The following is a 21,770-nucleotide window of genomic DNA, read 5'->3' as shown; positions in this document are numbered from 1 at the left end:
ACTCTATGTAATTATATATGATCTATGCCCGTTTCTGAACCTGTGTTAAACAAGTCAAAATAAAAAGGGGTCTGATGCAATTTTATTGAGGCTGTGTCTGAAGCAGGGCACACTTGTTTTCAAACCCCAGCAGTTGCAAGCTGATGGCAGAGCTGCATCTGGTGCAATCTTCATCTCTCTGTTGCAGCCATGGATTCCGTGTATGATCAGCAGTCAAGTTTTGACACGAGCAGTGTTTCAGATGAGGAATGCACCACTGGGGCCTTCACAAATATAAACGGGATTCATGCCATCAGGCCCACTCTGCACAACTAATTAAAAGCAAGGGGATTTTTTCCCTGAGTCATGAGCGACCAGGGAGGTATACAAGGAGAGAAGAGGTTCTCCTGATTTTCTTTCCTTTAATTTGTCTTAACCTACGGCTGCAAAATTCCCCTCAACTCTTTATTATATACTGAGGACCACCTAAATGTCCAGCAGTGTTTGATGGAACAAATCAGACAAGAGACGACAGCAACATCAAAACATAAAATGCAAAGAAAAGTTACGTGTGGCATTTAAACCCACAATGCCTCAGTGCCACAGACTGATTTATCACCAGGATAATCCCAAGCATTAAAAATATAAATATGTGAGTATGTACAGCTCATGCTGTGAAGCAACCACCAACATAGATGAACTGCAATAACAGTAAACTGATCACATTATTTATTCCAGTGCAGCCGTCAGTCTATGTGAGCAATGTAGTCCGTGTTTACATTCCTGAAACTGGATGTGATGCTATCAGGTGGATGAGGGGGTGACCTGCAAGAGGGGATGTTTACGAGGTAAGCTACTATTATCTTACAAACATGCATGCCTGCAAAGCATGCAGCCATGCTCTGCTGAAAACCACTATTTCACTCCTTCATTTGACAAAATGTATTGACTTATCTATTCAACAGTATATATTTATTTATTTGCATCGCCAAAACACTGCAGATCCCCACCTATTTTGGTTTGATACAAAGAGCAAACAAGCATACTGTCACTTTGTCTTCTACGTCTCTGGGCTTAATTCGAGTTAAACATCCAGGCAGACATCGAGGAACAGCTGCTCCAGGCTGACACGCCACTCAAAAACCACAAGCCCCTTAACATCTCATCTGGGGAAAGTACCTGTGTTATGTTTTCATCCTGTCTCATCACATTCACTGAAAAGTTTACCTGATTTACAATTCAACCATGAGTGATTCACACTATGGGGCTCAATGACAGCAACTAACATGACATCAAACTGCACCTTCCTTGATTGTGTCAAATAAGGTTTGTTTTTGAAATGGCAGCTCCAAAGACTTTATTGAACAGAATACACAGGATATAAAGAAGTTGGGAAACAACTTGAACCTACCACTGATGACTTTCAGCACATGTAGGGTTCAGCCTCACTGCCTCCTCTCCAACTTTCTTCCCTAAGAGGAAAGAAAAGATAGAAAACAGATGATGATGATGTTTCACTGAAACACAAATTCAACACAAGCAATTTACCCCGGACATTCTTTTTCACATGACAAGAGAACATAGCACGGATTAATAGAGTCAAGGAGTGTGTTGACTGAGAAAACACAACAGGATATACATGAATCAAGAAATGTCACTTGGTGCTGGATTAGAGCAATAAAAACAGAAGTGATATGAAATGCAATCTAGGATGGGAGCTCACTTTTAAATCCTTCATCACTCAGTGGAAAGTGTCACATTCTTTCTGATCTATTAATATCTAAATGAATGTTAAATATGATGCCCCACTGCTTTAAATATCCATGTCTCTAACACTGTCAAATGCTTTGACACAGGTGTCTTTGCAGGAAGCACCTGCTCTGCTCTGATCAGAGGTGCATTGATGACGAGGGATTACAAAGAAACAGGTCAATCCAGTCTGAACTTCAGTTTAATCACAAAACAGCCTCTGTTTGAGGAAAAAAAAAAGCATTACACAAGACAAGCACGGAAAGTCATTGCTTGCTTTTAAAGGGCTGGTGGGAGCTCACTGAGAAAAATGTTTTGTCATCATGAAGTTGACTTTAAGACTGTCAGATGTTCTCTTTGTTGAGTGCAATTCTGTTTACAGTGTGTGAAATAGATGTTCTGTAGCCTGAAAAGACTGAAGTAAATCTAAAAAAAGGTTAAAAAAAAATAAAATTAATATATATTTAAAAAAAGCATTTTTGAGTATATTTATCAAAATCCATGTCTTTTTTCTTCCTGTAAAATATTTTTTATGACTCATTCTGTACTCGAGGACATACGTGATTTGGATCAACCAGCTAAACCTGCCAATCATATAAAACCGCTCTGGATCATTAGCTTCCAGGTCATATGAAACAGAGTCATATCCTGGTAGGAGGTGTGTGTTTGGATGTCAGCTTGCAAAAACCTACAAAAACTAAAGATGCTTTATCTCCCCTTACATTGTAACTTTGAAGGCCCAGTCCAGTTTGATGCACAGTGGTGCCTCAAGAACATTGATGTAAGTTGGAACAATGGAAATTGAGAATTGGGGCTTTTTGACTAGAATTTGACTAGAAATGTCTTTTACAGAGAACCAATATAATCAGTTTATTATAAAGGGGATACGTAATGTAATCAGACTAGTAAGACAATTAATACTCAGACCTAATAACTGCTTTCCTTCTGAAATGGATGACTTAATTACAAGTAAGCTTGCTCTTTGATTAATTTCGACTGTGCAACACTTGAAAGATTATTCAAGCAGTAAATCCTACCTGGCCCATTGTAGACTGTTACACAGACAATTTAGAAATTTAGTCAAAGCTGCCAGACATTGTTTTTGCCAATTTTCCGAGGGCCAACAATTCAAACCAGCTGACTGAGGTCAATCAGAGTCTTGAATGGATTTGGGTTTTCCTCATGAGATACTGAAATTTGAGGTTTGGCCAATAAAACAGTTGTGGTTATGACATTTTAGCAGCTCACTTCCAGAGTGGAAAGCTCAGCAAATGAGCTATAAAACAAGGTAAAATAGACAATGTTAGATTACCAGTTTCTGCATGGATCTTCTTTTCCTCCAGAGCAGGGCTGATGTCATGAACATCACAGTAAGCTCTGGTTAGTCGCCAAAGAAATGTTGAGTTCTGCCCATACTAGAAAAGTACATCAAAGTGTTAAGACACAGTATTGAGCTACAAGGGGGTTGCAAACATTCATAAATTCATTATACTGTATAACGGTGATTTACCACACCTCTTCTCTCTGCTCTAATAGGATGTCGAGACTTTCCCTTTTGTCAGATTCAGTGCCCTGACGTAAACGGTCGATCTTCTCAAGGAGGACAGATAACTTGTCCGCAGGCTGTTCTTCAACCCCCGGTTCTGCATCACTTAGCTCCTCTTCCTCAGAGTCTGTCAGTGCAGTCATATACCTGAAAGCACAAACACACACAGGGCACGTTAGTAAAAGGAAAGGTGTGGTTTCACTTTGCTGTCAGCAAGTCCACTTTGCTGATGTGGATTAGAAGCTGTACTGAATAGGTAGGTGGTTCCAATCACCAGACCAGACTGTTTCCATCCTGCCATCAGCAAGATGTGCAACTTGGCCTCATGAAGCATCAATAAACAGCCTAAACGTTGCCAGTTTCCCTGAATTACAAGAAGATGGCCCGTGTCCCGGTAACTCAATCAAAAACCATCTTCTGCCTGTGAGGTGGAATGAAAACACCTCAGCTGAGGAATTTTTCAGATCAATCAACATCCAATCTTAACGAGCACTTTTACTGGCTGTTTTCTGCCAGGTGCTGATTTAAAGGATCAATCTTCACAACCTGTTTACACACAAATGGCACTGAGTTTGTTTACATAAGTGGGTCAATTAATTGTTTATAAATACTGGCTGTTAAGAAACTCTTGACGTCTGAACGTGGATACCTGAAGGCTTTTCTATGAACACAGTCAGACTTGTTTGTCAGGGTGAGGCACGCAACACTCGCATTAGACGTTTTATGGTGCCCTTTCAACTACTGTAAGTATGTACTAACACCCTAAGCTAACACTTAAAAAGCAGTAGTAAAAAAAATTGCTATATTAACAGTAAAGGTAGAAATGAAAGACATAGGCAAGGGTGAAAATATGAGAAGCCTTATGAGCAGTGTTGGCACCCGCTGGATGTGCGTCATTGGTGGTTAAGGGAATATTTTGGGCTGTGAGCCACGGTTCTGGAGGGATGTGTCAGAGCGGGCCGCAGACAGAAACACCAAGGACCCAACAGGTGCCTCGCGCCGCAGGCTGCTTCCTGACTCCACCCCACAACACACACCTTCAACCATGAGTGCTGTGATCACAGGAGTGATATGAGGGCATTTGAGCTGCGGAGAATTTTCTTCAGTCAAGAATGGAACTGTCAAAAATAATGCACCACAGCTGACAAAATCAACAAAAAGGACCTGCATTGGTTCTCTGAGATCAAGGAATTCTGTCCTCTTTTTCTAAGTTTAACGTTTACTTGTCTGTTACCACCAAATGTATTCTACATTAAATGAAAATTTAAGGATTTATTTCAATTATTCAGGATTTATTCCAACAGACAAAGGTCTTTTCCTTTTAAGTCAATATAAACATGTATAATCAAAGATGATGAAGGGCTCCTTCCTCGTTCAGTGAGGTGCTGCAGAGCAGTGGAGCACTCAGGTGGCCATAACATGTACAAATAAGACCTTTAAGGCCAATTCATGCTTCAGCTTTCCACTTTCCGAGTTCCACGTCCATGGACAGCTGTGGACTTGCACCACTTACACGGTTCAATTCATACTTTTCGGGGGTCTACGGACACAGATGCGCTTCACATGTGTGCACTAGTAAACAGGGTTGCAGCGTGATAACTTACCAGAGTTGTAAAATCTGTGAGTATTACAAACTGCTGTGCAGCGTTTTTCTGATCAGCCTTTGAACACAATAATCTGTTACTCCAACCGGACTTGCTGGATCATATTTCATTGTTTCACTGACACTTTAAACAACACGCCCACACCAACACAGCTCCTGTATTGTTTTACACAGGACTGTTTTTAATCTGAACGCAGCTGAGGAGTTTCTGTATGTTACTGAATAACAAGAAATGGTCAAAAAAAGAAAAGCGACAGCTTAATGAGAACAGGAACAGGCATTCCTGTTTGCTTTTCTGGCACATGCACATTTGGCGCGCTTCAAATGTGTTCAGTCCATGCAGTCACAAATTTTGGGCTGTGCGCGGACGTCCACAAAAGGATCCATGCGGAAATGGGCGGATGACGACATTACGTCTCGTGGACCAACGTGGACCCTCGCAGACATGGAAAATATGAATTGACCTTTATGGTCACTAGTTTTGCATAGCTTCCATCTACAATCTTTGTTTATTAACGGCCTGTATAGATTTAACAGGAAACCTTTCTCTGTCAGAATAAATCATGATTTTTGTTACTTTACACTCACTTTCTCCCAGTTTAGCAATATATTCCCCACCCTGCAGTGAGTTCATATTTTCAACATTCTATCCTTAAAAAACTTTCTCAGTGGATCTTTGCCTGAAATGTCCAAATCATGGGAGACAAGCATGCAGCACCGTTTTACGTAGTTATACAGTAGTTCTGTAACAAGGCCAGCAGGTCTCGGAGACTTCCCCTGCATGACTCCTTGAAAGATTCCTAAACCGCCAAAAACAGATGACATTTAGTCATATAAAGTGAGAACTCTGTGACCCATTGGATTTCATTCACACCCAGTGGCTTGGTAGGAAACAGAGAATCACTATAACTGTAAGAGACTTTACAGTATCTTTACTTTAATCTTCATCTGTTTTTATACCATCATTTTGGGATAGAATGCCAAAGCCTGTCTACAATCCTCCTCTCTACACTAACCCCTGAGTAAACCCTGAAACCTGCAGGCAAGGCTCAAACCATTTATTGGCCAATGCACCTCGGCTTAAAGAATCTGAATGGTTGTGCTTTTATGTTTACTCTGACTGTTGTGGTCTTCCTCTTTGTCTGCTTACACCATAATACAGAGAAATACCTGCAAAAAAAATAGGCCTGCCCTTCAGCTATGGTAAGACAGTCATTTCTTAAGACTTGTGTCATCATTCATTCTCTAATTCATTCATCCTTTTGTACTTTTATTCATTCAGCAGTCTGTTTTACCTCCCTCCCTGCAGTTATTTACTCAGTGGAGCTGGAGAGACAGGCAGCAGAGTACTAAGTGATCAGCGCATTCCTGTCACGCCATTCCACGGCTCATGAATCATTTGAGTTGAAAGAGAAAAGACGCTAAGGTTCTATTTGTATTACGGTGCGTGTTTACGTAATGTACGTATGTTTGTGCAGGAACCATTATTATCCTTGTAATGTTACTAGCGGTGCACGGCTCTGAAAGAACATGTCTAAATATTGTCATTGCCATTTCAACACTGACCAGGTACAGAATATACCAGCAGGTCCTTTTATGTCTCACACAGGACAGGAAGTGAGATTATTTTCTGCAGGCAAGTTCAGTTTGCAAGGGCAGAAAAAACAACATACTTATTCATACATGCAAAAAAAAAAAAATGAACAGAAAAACACGTACAATCTAACAAGTTTTAAAGATCAATAAATCACTGAAGTCATTAAAAAAATAAATGCAGCACATTTGATAGTTACGGTTTCACAATTTTCACATTTTATACATCATCTTTTATGTGTAAAACTCATTATAACAAGTCAGTAGCAGTACCAGTCCTTTATAGTCCACTTTTTTATAAAGAAACAGTAAACTACATCTACCCTTGCTGTGTCAACCTCAAGCACTTAACAAACAACGTTAAGTTATCCAAGACTCGAAGGCTTTAACCTCCGTTTCAAGCAGGATGTGTGCTCACAAGGGGAGATCAGTCATTCAGTATAAATAACCCAAGGGGCAATGAAGGGAGCTCTCAATAGAGCTTAGCATAGGCAGTCTCTGTGGTTACACCATTCAAAACAAACCCGAGTTACCATCCCAACATCACCGGGCCTTGGAACATGCAACCCAGCTTATTCAGAGTGTATCTCTGGTGACAGGACCAAAGAACACCTTCTCTCTACAACAGTGGCTGAATGGAGAGTCCACTGATTTATTCTCTATCCCCCTCAAAGACTCAGCAGACTCTTTCGATGTTAACTCCCACTTTCCCTCTACTGGGCTGTATAATAACCATGTAGTTGATAGGGCTGAACGAGTAATTGATTTCAAATCAAAATCAAAACTTGAAATCAAAATTTGAAACAATGCCATTGGCAAATTGCAAAGGCTGCAATTTAGGATATATGATACGTAGTGCGTCTAACCCAGGGTTTAAACTGCCGTGTCTATGGTTTCACAAATCCATGCCATCCTCCTTGTGCACCAGTCATGCTCACCAATCAGAAGTGGCCAAAGGCAACTGCATATATGCCCACCGACAAACATGTGAAACCCATCGAAAATGTTACATTCGTAGTGCAGAAAAATGGCCTCCATTGAGCCAGAAGCAGCGTTGGACAATTTAGTCCCAAAGAAAAGCAGCACTTCGGTGGTGAATATTTCCTGTTTGAGACAACAGATGTGAAAGAAGGTACTGTGCAAGGGCTGTCGTGGAACAGTCACCACATCATGAGCCAAAACCACAAACCTATATCAGCACTTGAAAAAGCGTCACCGGCAGCTATATGACAAGTGTACGGCCAAAAAGCCAAGTGAAAGTAGTGATGCTCTAGCCCAGTCTAGTAAAACTATTTCAGAGTTGTTTGTGACTGTTACTCTGTATGAAAAGGGCTCGTGAAAGGTGGTAACAAATGCCATAACGCACTACCTCGCTAAAGACATGGTGTCGATTAACACCGTGACCAAAAAAGATGCTGGATAAAAGATATGCAATTCCCTCCTGTGCATACTTCACTCAAGTTGCCCTCCCAGTGCTGTACATAGAATGTAGGAAAAAAGTTGAGACAGGGCTGAAAAATGTACAGTATTACCCCACAACAATCTTGTGGTCAAGCAGGACGACTGAGCCATACCTAAGTCTCACCGTACACTTCATAAATGATGACTTTTATTTGAAGAATCGCTGCCTGTGAACGGCATACTTTCCTATTGACCACATGGGAGAGAATACTGGTCATGGACCAAAAGAGCGTTTGTCCAGCTGCTGTCTGAAAGAAGAGGGCCAGACGTGCATCACCACTGATAATGGATCAAAGGTTATCAAACTAATCAATCAATGGACCAGGCTTCAGTGTTTTGGCCGCAGGCTGCATCTTGCGAATGTTAAGTGTAGGCCTCTCTCTCTCCCTGTGTGTTTGTGTGTATGTTTTTGTGTGTCCTATTCTTGTTGATTGTATTGCTTTCTGTGAAGAACTTTGTGCTCTTGCTAGAAAAGTGCTATACAAGTAAAGTTAATATCATAATTATTGTTGTTGTTACATTTTCATTTTTCAGAAAATGCTGTGAAAGATGACGTAAGAGTAAATCGGGCAACAGGACTCTGTAAACAGCCTTTTCTCACACAGTTGGAAAAAGAAGACTGCACTGAGTGAGGCACAGCGAGAGTTAAATCTGTTGGAGCGCTTGTTGATTACAGTGTCCAACAAGATGGGGCTAAAGGCAGAGGATGATTGGAAGGGTGTTGGAGCAGAGCAAGATTATTCATTCAAGACTAACTACATAAGTGCAGAGAATGTCCCAAACATCAAAGCAAGAGTGAAGACTGAAATATAACAGGTGGCACGAAAGGTAACGTCTTGTTTTTATGTGCAGTTTAGTGAATACCAGATGCCACATGCAATGTAAGTTAATGTATTTTGATTCCACTGATTGGCAATTTTTTTCAAACGTTTACATAAAATGCCCAATTGTTCAAAATTACGTCACATTGCAAAACTTAACAGCTCTCATCTCTGTGTTTTGCAGGAGAAGAGAGCTTGTGTCAGCACGACAGACGCCGTTCTTCAAAGTGCAGCAGAGGCAGAGCCATCAGCTCTCAAGAAGAGAAAGCAATCATTGGGCAGCTTCTTTAAGAGCAGGGCTGTGCCCCCTGCTTCATCCACTGTTCAGTTGGAGGAGGCTATGGAAGCTGAGCTGAACAGCTACCTGATGACTTCTTCCATCAATGGAGATGAAGATCCCCTGGCCTGGTGAAAGGTACACAATGTTAACTTGCTGAACCAATGCTGAGCAAACTGGCCCGCAAATTCCTGTGCATACCAGCCAGGAGTTTGCCATCAGAGAGAGTGTTTGGTGCTGGGGGCAATGTAGTCACGTGTCAGCGTTCATATCTGAAACCAGCAGAGGTTGACATGCTGGTTATCTTGAGAAAAGAGTGAGTGCTGAGAAGAAGTAGAGAGGTCAGGGAAGAAAGTATTATGTAAGGCTTCTGTTGTTTGGAGTCATTTTAAGATTTTATTTGTTCTGCACTTTATCCTATAGTGGCAGCCTTTGTGGAAAAAATGTTCAAAAGTTAAATGCTGGTTATCAACAAATAAATGTTTTAGCTGAATGTGCAATATTTAAATATTTTGTGTAACATTTATATTCCTATTTCTATTATTATATTTAGTCTTCACTTTTTTGATAATTAATCTTTGGTTTTAAAAATGTGTAAGTTAAATGCTGGATATCAGTACACAATGTTCTATTGATTACAGATGCAATATTTAGATGCTGCTCCTGAGCCATTGGTGAATGACCTTCCTATTTCAATGTCAGAGACTGTTTACAGGAAGGTCCTATTATTTTCTTATTGGAATTGTTATATTTTTTTATTATTATTACTTTATTTATTTAACTTAACACAGTCACAGCTTTTGTGATAATTGTTCTACGTTCGATTGTTCTATGCCAAAAAATGCAATAAATACATGTTGGAAGCAATTCATATCTTTAAGTTCTCATCCTTGCATTACAATATATAGCAGTTAATATTTTGATGGCATCTCATGTGGTAATGCTCCATCACATGTTTTAAATATATTACACAATGAAGAACTGAAGCTTGACTTTAAAAAATTGTATCACAAATTTCAATTGTAATATCTGTCAGAAAAATCACAATTAGATATTTTCCCCAAATCATTCAGGCCTAGTCACTGATCACATCATTGGGTTTCTACCTATGCCTCTGTGAACAATAACCTGTGATTCATTTGTCACAGACAGATGATGACATTACATGTCAATAATGAATGCAATAATTCATCTGGTATGTTCATGTCATCACACTGGTTCCATTTACACTAGGCAGCCATAAATAGCTCTTATGTTAGGATGCCGTAACACTTTGTTCCCAAAATAGCAGATGGAACAAACACATTTGGAAATTTGAGGTTTGTACACAACTGTATACATATGACGCTTTGGCTTGTAATCTTGCCAAAAGGCAAACAGGCAAGAAAGACATCTGAAGCAGCAGGTGCAGGTGGGATGACACCAGCACTTAACAGAGACTGAAACTCAGGGAATGACTAAGCAACAGAAAAGAAATATGAGAGATAAAGAGTCATAGTTGGTGAGAGTGACTTAAAAAAAGTTTACCTCTCTAATACTGGTAATAACATATATCAGGACAGCTAAGCATCCAGCGGAACAGTTCATATTATTTATGCATAGAACTGCTAAAAGGTGAAATATTCTTTTCTACCTTGAAGATGTAAAATATTAAAAATATATTGAATGCTTTGCCTACTGTTGTGCTGAGGAATAGTGCAGAGCTCAACTACTACAAGTGTGGAACGGTCGGCTGCAGAAAAGTTAGAAAAACGCTTGATTATGTTATCCTAGATTCCACTATACAGTCATTTCAAATACAGAACACATATTAGTATGGCGTATTATCTCCTTTTAAGTTGTAACAGCAAACTTGTTCCCAAACAGTTGTCTATTTACACTTCCAGGTGCCACCTTGCAACATCAGTGTTCAAATGGAGTCGTGTTTCTGGCCACCTGGTGAATAGAAGTCAAATATTGAGTCTCCTTTTTGCTCTGTTTTTGTCTCCACCACCTTCTGAAGGAAACATGTCGATCTTTAGCTGCTAAATGCTAAACTATGTTCAGCAGTTAGTCACGAACTTTGTTTATCTGCTGTTTGGTGCTGGACAGGTAAAACAGCTGCCTGCTACAGGTGAAAACGACACTATGATAGTAGTGAGAGCAAACCAAAACATTAAAGTTGCAGGCCAAAAAATAAAAACAATGAGTTGAAAGATGTTAAAACTCTCCATAGAACAGACAAACAGCAGAGTCCAATTAAAAATCTCCATGGGTTCATCACTAAACGTGACCATTTCCCATACAGGTAGTCATGTGATCCATTGTTAACATAAAAATATTTAGTATAGCACCTTTAATGCATGACAGAAAATAGGAGAAAAACTATTCAGGGAGCTTAATCAACATTTAATTGATCGACAAATTTACATGAAAGAGCCTTTTGCAGTTGAGGTTGTCGAATCATAGAAACAGAGAGACATTAAAGGGGAAATGATGGGGAGATGTGGGTGGTCAGTCAAACTCGACAGATGTGGATCACAGACCGGCCAGGGTGACAGTGGACACATCAGACAGCTGAAAGTGTCTGCTCTGTGTACATATCTGTATACACTGTACTCAAGTAACTCAAGTCAATAAATGCGTTTGTTTGGCTAAATGCCACTCGCTGAAGAATAAATTCAAGGATATGGATGGGAACGTCTTGAATACTGACAGCTGTGGAGCAAAACTTCCCATGACGTCACAGCGAAGTTAGACTAAAGCTTTTACGCACAAAGCAGACAATGTGCTCCTTTTTACTTTCTAAACATTACTGTGTGTTGATCAGGCTTGCCCGTCACTAAACAAAACCGCTTGAATCTGCTTAAATCAACAACTATCCGATGTCATAAATGCAAATTTTTTGGACAAGGAAAAAAGAAGTGGTAATGTCCTTGAGCTACAGCGACGACGTGATATGAATAAACTCAGTGGGAACTGTTCAAGGAATTACAAGTTCCTACAAGACACGTTTAAATGAGGCCTCTGACAGCTTGGCACACAGACAGAGTGATTGATGGGTATCCTTACCTGCAGAGAGGTAGCTCTGAGGAAGCCGCTGTGACACATGAGGAGTGAATGGAGTAAACAGCTCAAACTTTCAACATTTCGGTGGCTATGTCTACATCTCAACTGTTTTGACCAGCACTACCCTCCTCCATAATTTTGACATTATGTCCCACTAACTGCTCTGTTGTTTGTGAACGTTTCTGCAGAAGCAATTTGCTTTGTTAAATAGACTCAGGTTGGAACATATTTGCCAACACTGGACACAGCTGAGATATCTTTGTAAACATACAAGACTAAGTTGGTTTAGAAAAATAATAGTTTATATATTTTTATTAATCAAATGCAATTAGGAAACTAGAAAAACACTTTAGCACAAATATTAGAAAACCATTAAGCTTAAAAGCAATAAACTTCAGAGAGGCATAAAAACAGAACTTTGTTATGTTCTGCAGCACAGCTTGCTGCAGGATTTGCTGAAGGCCCTGTCCACACTTGAATGATGTCCCCTGTTGGAAATCTGTCGCCCCACTACTAGTTGTTTACACACATTTAGTAGATGTTGTTTCTATGATCTATTTAATCAGGCGTTGATTCTATACCATCTCACAGGACCTAATGATGGGTTCTACTTGTTTTGTTGCAATAAAATGTTACTGCCATGTTTGCAAACTTACATTTTGCACAAAGCAATAAATACACTAACCTTGCTAATCTCAAAAATATTCTTAAGCCTTTAGATTTCAACTAACGTGCAACAAACATTGAGCAAAAACTATTACCCAACCCTTAGCATCACAGCTCTTATGTTGTGTGGAGATATTGTGCTCAAACACTTCCAAGCCAGCCGAACAGACATGAAGAGCCCTTTAAATGGATGTGAGGATTAGGGCTGTAACCGGCTCCTCTGGGGGGGGGAACACTATACATTCCCTAAGGAGCTGGAATTTCTTCACTACACCATTCCCACTAACCCCCCCCCCCAAACACACACACACACCCTCAGCTCATCCAAATAACAGAGCGGCAGGAAAGGCTCTTTAATTATGGGGGGTGTGTGCGTGATGTGATTTCTTTTAAAGCATAATAACCCCAGCTGTAATTAAGAGCATTTGATGTGGCCGACGGCTGTCACTCAAGACCTATGAATCACATCTGCTAGAGGGCAGCCTTACACTTCATAACACTTTCATACCTAACGTAAGTAGAGACGGGGTGACCTGAAATGTTTATCCATCATCAACGACTCATATGATATGGTGATAATACCTGTCCACTAGCCATCTTATGTCCAATGCCAACAAATGTGTTATGATCTGGAATATTTTAAGGTGATACCAGCACCAGCAGAACAGTTCTGTGTCACTCTTGATTTGAGAAATATAAGTCGCAACACATTTTTCCACATAAATAGTATTGAAAAAAGTTTGTAATTGACTTTTATCTGAGTATGTGTGTTGATGGGCATGTGTATCTGGTTGCATCTTAAGTAGAAGAAGTATCTGAAACATTATATAAACATTATATAACAACTGATGTTGGCTTCTTTCTTGGAAAAAAATATTAACCTACTTAACCCAACCTTTGTGTGGAATATGATTCTTGGAAAACACACACTGTGATTAAAACTGATCAATTATCCATGGCGCAATGGATGTTCAGTTGGACTATTTTGTGTTGTTGTGGTTGTAAAAAACTGCTTGAAGGCGATTGATTGATTGCGAGGACAGTTACAGAGATGGGGAGGAGCTGAGCAGCTCTGATCTAAGGCTCACTGCACACCTAAAACTGTGTGGTTAGGATGTAAAAGCAGCTGCGCTCAATGTTATGATGTCTTCTTGGCACTGCGCATACACCACTTCCTACACAAAGGAAGCTTAGGTCAATCCAGGCTAAGCATTCCAATGGCAGACAAAATGTCCCTCCAGGTCTCTGTGTGCAGAAAAAAAAAAAAATCCGATCTCATCTTTCTTTGATTTGATCACCAGGTTTGCTACAGTTTCTGAGTCGCGTGTAGAGAATGCATTCAGTCATGTCCAAGAAAAACTTTGCCTCACTGCTGAAAACATTAAAGCCTTGACTTAATCATCATCATTTAACTGGTGATATTTGTTTTTTTAAGATGAGTTTTTAAGTGGTAGTCCATTCAAAAGAAACTCATCTGTTGTTTATGTTATCTTAGATTGGCATGAGTTCAAGGTAGGCTATTTGGCTGTGGATAGAGGTGGATGACTGGGCATGTGGTCCTTGATTAGTCTACTGTTCTCAGCAGCACCTGAGGCAAATGTACGCACTGTCATAACTATAATTTAGCACATAAAACGAGCAAGTGCATATAACTGGTGAGGTAGGGTATGCACGACATGTTTGCTTCACAAACTGATTGACAGGTGAGTCTATTTGATTAAAGTGGAAATTAGTTTGAAATCAAGTTACAATGTCATGTCAGTTGGCCACCTGTTGAATCAAAGTATTTCTTTCTCGTTCGTCTGCTGCAGTTATTTTCATTAAAGCTGGACTGGGGCCTGCTTAAATTTGGGGCTATTGATGATATAAAAAATTAGGAACAACAACAAGATCCTGATACTAATATAGCACAGAAATGCACATACATGCAAGGATCACTTAGATTTTTGTTATCAGATAGATGTGACAAATATGCATACTGTATCAGAGTCAAATACTTTACAGTTGAACAATAAACTCCTGAACAGCGTCCACACCGATGTCTGCTCAGCTCAACAGACCTGCCAGCTCATGAGCTGCTGATAAGTATTGTAAACAGTGGAGTCTGCTGGACAAACTATGTAATGATGACACTGATTCACAATCAATACAAGCACTGTCTCTGCACTATGACAAACTGAAAAACTTGATTTATTTAATATCAGTCTTCATATAATTTTATACTGGACTGAGTTTTAAAAAAAATGATTTTATTAGTACACCAGCAATTTAGTATTGTGCCTTCATAAATTTGGGGGACTGATAAGAGTCATAAAAAAAAAACAATGCTCAAAATCACAACAGCAGAGGCCAAAATAAACTGACTTTTGCTTCCAATGAATGGTCAAGCTCTATAAATACACTCTCCTACACTTCTCAGAATGCAACCAATAAGATTATTTCATTAAACCCTTCCTACTAAGTCAGCTCCACACCTCCAGTTTTTCCGTGACTTGACAAATCTCCAGAAGAGAGAGAGAGGACATTATGCAACTGTCTCCTCAGGCTGAGTAGTCAACATGATACGCAAACTGACCTTTAAGTGTGAAATCTGTGGAGTTCCCCTTTAAATTTTGATTTAATTAGGTGGACTACCAACATGTTGTCATGCAGCACAAACCTTTTTTTGTCCGTGACAACTTTATACCTAGTGCCCTGTTAGTGCCTAATGGAAAATAGAGCAAGACGCTCAATTCTGTGTCCTTATTATACAAGTGTTTAATTATTATCCATTAGATTAAAGCATCAAGTCCTGTGATAAGGAGCCACTGCTGCTTTCCAACAGTTACATACAGCCTTTTGATATTATATCATGCCATGAGAACTACAATTTAGCAGCTACAGTCAAAATTTCAAGTTATGTGACACTTTCAAAATAAATTGCTGTACAGCTGAAAATAAAAATTTCCTGAGCATTTCACGCAATCAAAGGTTACTTGGAAAAATCAAAATTTAAACCACTACATCAAATATATTTTTAAAAACCACCAGCCTTGCTAATGTATTATTTTCTTGCCATTCATGTGTGTGGGAATGAACATAACTTCTGTAAATATTTGAATCCTGTATACTTGAATTCAACTGGTGTGTTCAAATAAAGCATTTAAAATGTATGTGTGTGCGTCATTGTGAGCGGTTCGGAAAAAGGGAAGCAGTATGACGTTTGTGAGGAGAAAACTGGAAAAACTCACTACTGTCAATATTGAATCTGGCAAAATTTGGTTTGCTTAATATTAAGAAAGCTGATGAGATCATGGTGGAGAAAATGGATGTCAGGATTAATTTCTGAGAATGGTATAATTATTGATATGATGTATTACAAATGCTTTTAAAGTACTCACCCTCCCTCACTCTCTGCCTCCTCTGAGCTCCGACCTCCAGCTCTGGCCCCGGTGATGGTGCCTGCAGCCCTTTTCCTTCGTGTTGGTGTGGTCCTGTGGTGAGGGCTAGCTCGACGTGCCTCTGCCCCATCATGTCCCCTCAGCTCTTCCCTGACTTGGTCCTGTAGTGTCGGCAGAGCGCTCTTCAGCGCCTTCATCTCATCTTTCAGCTCGGACACGCACTGGATCAGGGCCTCGAGGCGTTCCAGCACCACAGCCTGACCGCTGGGCAGACCTGGACCATCCACCAACATGAGGCTGGTCTCCTGTTCATTATTGCGGTTGAGGTAGAAGCCCGACCATGAGCTTCTTCGTCTAGACCTGAAGCCTTGGTAACACACCACAGCCAAGCCAATACCAGCCATTCCAGCCAACGCTCCCAGAACTAGCACCTTGCTGTCTGCCTGGGCCATCCTACAGGCCTGCAGAGAGAAGACAGCAGTTTCAAGCTACTGAAAACATTTAGCTGAATTTGCATAATGGAAATATGAAGAGAACACATATATCTGACTTGTAGTTACACTTTTTGTATAAGTTATTAAGCAGAGACCTGCAAAAATATCACAAACAAAACACATTACATCTAAGCCTAAATAAACAGCATTTGCAATTAACTTTGGTTTCCTGTTTGTTAAACAGATTAAAGATAGCAATTACCAACTTGCTGCTATTTGTAACTATCAGAAGTAAAAAATGTAGGGCTGCAACTAACAATTATTAATATAGCTGCAACAATTAGTCGATTAATCGATTAGTTGTCAACTAACAGGTGCAATCCCGGACATGTAAATGTGAAGGAACGTTTCTGTGTCCATATTACTTGTCAAGGGAGTTCTTGTCCACCATTGTTATTGCTGTCTACATTCTTCCATCAGCTGACGCTGAGGTTGCATGAAACACAATTCACTCCACTATTGCAAGACTAAACTCAGCCCAATGCTTTTATAGCCATTACTGGGGACTTTAATCATATCACACTGAGTAAAACATTAGCAACATTTTATCAGTATGTTAACTGCCCCACTAAAACACTGGACCTCCTGTAATGCAAATGCTATGGATTGCTGCCAATGCCACATCAAACTCTGTGAAAACACCACCTTGCCAGCCCGGACTGTACACTGCTTCCCTAACAACAAGCTCTGTATCACCAGTGACCTGAAAGTACTTCTTAATAAGAAGAAGAAGGCCTTCAGGTCTGGAGACAAGGAAAAACTGGGGAATGTACAGCATGAGCTGAGAGTGAAGCTGAAGAAGTGCAAGGACTCCTACAGGAGGAAGTTGGAGGCCAAACTCCAGCAGAACAACATGAGAGATGTGTGGACTGAAGTGAAGGAAGTCACTGGGTTCAAGGTGTGAGACAGACAACCAGTTGGCAGCCTGATGAGGGCAAATGAGCTACACTGTTTCTTCAACAGGTTTAGTTCACAGCCCTCAGCTGTCTCCTCCACCACACACCCAGACCTCCACACACCCCCACTGCCCACAATGCTTTCGCCCTTCCCCCCTCAATCCCCCCTGGTGAGCTCCTTGTTCCCAAACCCCCCACCATTGAAGTTCCTTTCCTCCACTGAGGTGATGAGCACCCTCCCCCGCCTGACTGTGACCACTGGCCAGGTTAGTAGACAGCTGGAGAGACTCCACCAAGGCAAGGCTGCAAGCCCTGGCGGTTGTGGCCAGTGCACTGTACTTCTCTGTAGTCTGTTTGGGGAGCAGCATTGGAGCCAGTGACACCAACAGACTCAATGAACTGATTAAGAAGGCTGGCTCTGTAACTGGCTGCAACCCAGACACCTCTGAAGTTGTGGTGGAGAGGAGGACACTGAACAAACTGTAATACACTATGGATAGTCCTGACCACCCTCTCCACCACCTACTGGACAGACAGCGGAGCACTTTCTCTAACAGACTGTTCGCTGTCACAAGGATCCAAACAGGAAATATTTCCTGCCCAAAGCAATGACTCTCTTACACCTCACCTCTGTCTAACAGTGAACTCTCAGAACTCTCAGTTTTATAGTTTCTGTCTCAACCAAACTCCATCTTTCTCCCTGTGTGTCCTCATAATGTGCCTCTTGTCAAGTGTTTTCTCCAAAAGGTTGTAATTACACATGGCCAAACCCTTTTCCTTCGCATTTTGTGTCCCTGTTGCTTGACTCAGCATGGAGAGAACACTCATGGTGAAAGTTTAATATTAAACAAACGAATGTCTGTCTGCAAAAAATGTTAAATATGTGAGACAGCCAGTATGGACTTAACGGAATATGCATGTTTAAAAAAAAACAAGTGTTAGGACAGAACTGTTAAGGGGGTTCATTTATGGAATAACTGTGACAGGGAATTAAAACTGTGTAACACACTTCGCGAATTTAAAAAAGGTTCAAAAATAACATAGTAAACAAGCATAAAACTGAGGTATGAGCATAATGGTGAATGAAATGTTTGATTTTGTATTTTGGGACTATTGTTTTGTATTGCTTGTTTTTTGTATGAGGTAAAAAGGGGAGGCGTAATAAGCTAAAGCTTCAGCCTGCACCTTTTCGGTCAATAATGTTTCTTTCTTCGTTTGTTTAATATTATTTGTTATGATTTATCCAGGTATATGTGCATTCTTTCGTAACACTGTTAAAATAAAGACCGATTAAACTAAATTACATTACATTATAAGCGAGTGAGTAATAGACTGTTAGTCAACTGAAACATATGTTTACAGGGAGCTACGCTAAAGCATGTCTGGCAAGCTAGCTGTTTAACTAGATAATTGGATCAACACACTAATCATCAAACAGCGTGTTAGCCAGCAGTCAACAGCTCCATAAAGACATTGAGTAATTCAGTGTCTGTCTGTGTCAAGCATGGGTTATCCTTATTAACCCCAACCCACTGTTTTAATTGTAGACTGTAGACACACATATGACAAATTGTCCTGCTGCTAGCTAAGTTAGGTCGCCAGTCCAACTAACGCTGCACGAAAGATCAAAACAAAGTTACTCGCAAAGGTTGTATACCGTTAAAACGCATTAAGTTAATCACTTTCAGTAATACAGCATCACGACAAGTCATTACATGAACACTTTATGTCGAAATAAATGCGAAATTGACAGTATCAGAGATCTTACTGCAGATGTCTGGAGGTACTTGGTTGGAGGTGGTTTGACAGCTCTGTGGTGTAACGGTCAAAATATTCCGTGTGGGTTCAGGCGAGCCAAAGAAACGTTCCGTGCATCCACTGAAACAAAATGACTACCTCAGAGACAGCCAGTCTGTCATTAAGATCTAAATATTTAATATCAGCACATAAAAATATAGCAAATATCTTGTCTTCACTACTGCTGTCATCTCAGGTCCTCTCTTTGTAGATTTTACATGTTTTTTCTTGGTGTCAGTTACCCTCCCTAAATCCAAACATACATGTTGGGTTTGGCCTCAGGACTTTGAAGATGACTGTTATATGCGGATATGGAAAATAAATTAATTAACATTCATTTTTCATAAAATCTGAAAAGCTGTCATTATATTTTGAGGACTTTAAGTTTAGACCATTTCTGGCAACATTTGTGTCTAATTCCAAAAGTGAAACGGTGAACAGGCAGTGCAGATATTTAAAGTTGTACACTTTGTGATAAAATACAAGGAAAAGAGCATAATCAACTGTAGTTGTCTCCATTTGCCCCTCTCCACGTATAGTATAATAAGCAGTAATAAAACATTTTTTTTATTGCACAAGATAAGGTTTGTTTTACACTGGTTGTAAATAACTTTGTTATCTGACATTTAGTGACTTTATGTATATGTATTTTTAAGTTTTATTTTAAAAGATGTGGATGAAATCTAGTGGCAGGCTAAACCTTTTTTTTTATCTTTGTAGTAGATTTGTATTCCTTGAGTTCTCTCTCATCAACCTTATTGTCACAACACGTGAGTGAATAATCAGTGAAGTTTACAACAAGTTACAATGTCCGAATTGTATAGACTTTAGTTATATAGACTGGTAATAATAACTGTCCTTAAAGGAAGTGATCAATCATCATAAGTTAAGTGCATAAATTATGACAAATAGTTTTTCATTTATACCTCTGATACTCATTATCCTAAAATAAGACATGCAAACTCACTCACCTCTATGATTCGCTTCTCTCACAAGTGTGTCCCTGCAGTGAACTTGGACAGAATGAGCACCAGGATTTAAAAAGTTACTAAACTCATCTATTATCACATTAACCTTGGACCTGTAGTCAGTGAACCTGGAGCTGTCCTTACTGGGTTTTATTCAAGTGTTACAAATGGCATTTACAGAGGAGCTAGAAGAGTTGTGTTATTTCATAATTTACATCTGTTTCATCATTTACTTCTTTTTACATTTTAGTAAGATTCTTGTGTGAGCGTGTGTGTGTGTTTGTGTATGTGTGTGTTTGCCTTTCCCAGATTATCTTATTCATCTGCACATAGAGAGTTACAATTTTTGATTAACAGTTTGTTAAACTTTCCATCAGAAAAAAAGCAAACAACAACAATGACCTTGATGACCTTGACGAGTTGATTCATTATACAAATGGCCTTATTCTGGGATGATGATGTTTATTTGACTTGGCAGTGGTACGTGAACTCCCTAAGTAGTTATTTCTTTGAGCCTATAGAGAGGTAGACAGGCATACTTGCTTGGATGCAGAGGTAACAGGGAGTTCCCTTGCATAACATGATGTGAGGATCGCTACGTGCAGTTTCTTCCCTGCTCTCTGAACACAGTATTGTTCCTTAGCCCACAGCCTGCATTCTGCCAGCACAGGGAACAAAAAACCCACCTGAAACCCAGAGGCATGGCGGTGCAAAAAACCTTGGCCAGCGGCTCTGGGTTCGCCCCGCAGACGTAGATATGACGATAAGAGAGGCGCATCCAGCCATGGCCTTGCTCCCATCGGGTCAAAGCTGGCAGATAAGCAGATATTGTCAACACTGTCGTTTTATCCACCCACCACACATCTGCCCAAACTCTCATACCACAGGGGAGGAAATAAAAGCAGCCTTAGATTTGCCTTTGTGCACAGAAATAAGCCCATTACAGTTGTCAAACAATACACAAGAGAAGAATCAGGGTGAAATAAGGCATCACTATCAGCATTGTACTGACAGACCACAGTGTGAAGCCCAATTGTTCCCTGTCAGTATTGTACAAGTGTGTTCTACTCGTGTGCATGAGGAGCCTACCTAAGTGGGAGGAAAACTAACTTCTGTATCAGTTGCGTGCCCATGTTTACAGATACTTTAAAGAGTCATTCAGCCATAAAGATGTGGCAAGTGTTGTGTAACAGAAGGCACAATATCACTCAGCTATAGCATTCATGAGGACTTGGGGAAGTCCAGCTCATAGGCCTACACTTGCTCTGCTGATGTCTATCTCAGCTGCAAGCACTCAGTGTTCCGAACCATAGGCCTACCAAGACACTCAGCTAGTTACTGTATTAGGGTGTGTCACCAAGGAAACAAAAACTGTCAAGTCAACATAAAATCATGAAAACTGTCACATTTGAGCTCTGTGTCTACAAGCAACTCTGATTTGTCTATTTGTAGAATACCGCAGTTAGTCCTCTGGTATGACATTGATGATTCT

General features: G+C 40.2%; 1 protein-coding gene across 2 annotated transcripts in view; it reads right to left on the bottom strand.

Moving 5' to 3' along the window:
• LOC137196705 (regulator of microtubule dynamics protein 2) overlaps window positions 1-20,304 on the bottom strand; it is a 36,322-nt gene extending 16,018 nt beyond the window's left edge. The window contains exons 1-5 of one of the 2 annotated variants that reach the window (XM_067609495.1): window positions 20,282-20,304; window positions 16,124-16,584; window positions 3,244-3,421; window positions 3,041-3,143; window positions 1,391-1,451 (exon numbers count right to left, since the gene is read on the bottom strand). In XM_067609495.1, coding sequence (XP_067465596.1) covers window positions 1,391-1,451; window positions 3,041-3,143; window positions 3,244-3,421; window positions 16,124-16,575 — 794 coding nt within the window. In that variant the 5' untranslated portion in view covers window positions 16,576-16,584; window positions 20,282-20,304. Of the gene's footprint in view, window positions 1-1,390; window positions 1,452-3,040; window positions 3,144-3,243; window positions 3,422-16,123; window positions 16,585-19,281; window positions 19,356-20,281 lie in introns of those variants that run through there. The other variant, XM_067609493.1, reaches the window with a different exon arrangement.
• Window positions 20,305-21,770: the final 1,466 nt, after the last annotated feature.

Source organism: Thunnus thynnus, chromosome 14 (assembly GCF_963924715.1).
Source record: "Thunnus thynnus chromosome 14, fThuThy2.1, whole genome shotgun sequence".
NCBI classification, from domain to species: domain Eukaryota; kingdom Metazoa; phylum Chordata; class Actinopteri; order Scombriformes; family Scombridae; genus Thunnus; species Thunnus thynnus.
Note: the sequence above shows the minus strand (reverse complement) of the source record. Positions and strands in the feature narration are given on the sequence as shown.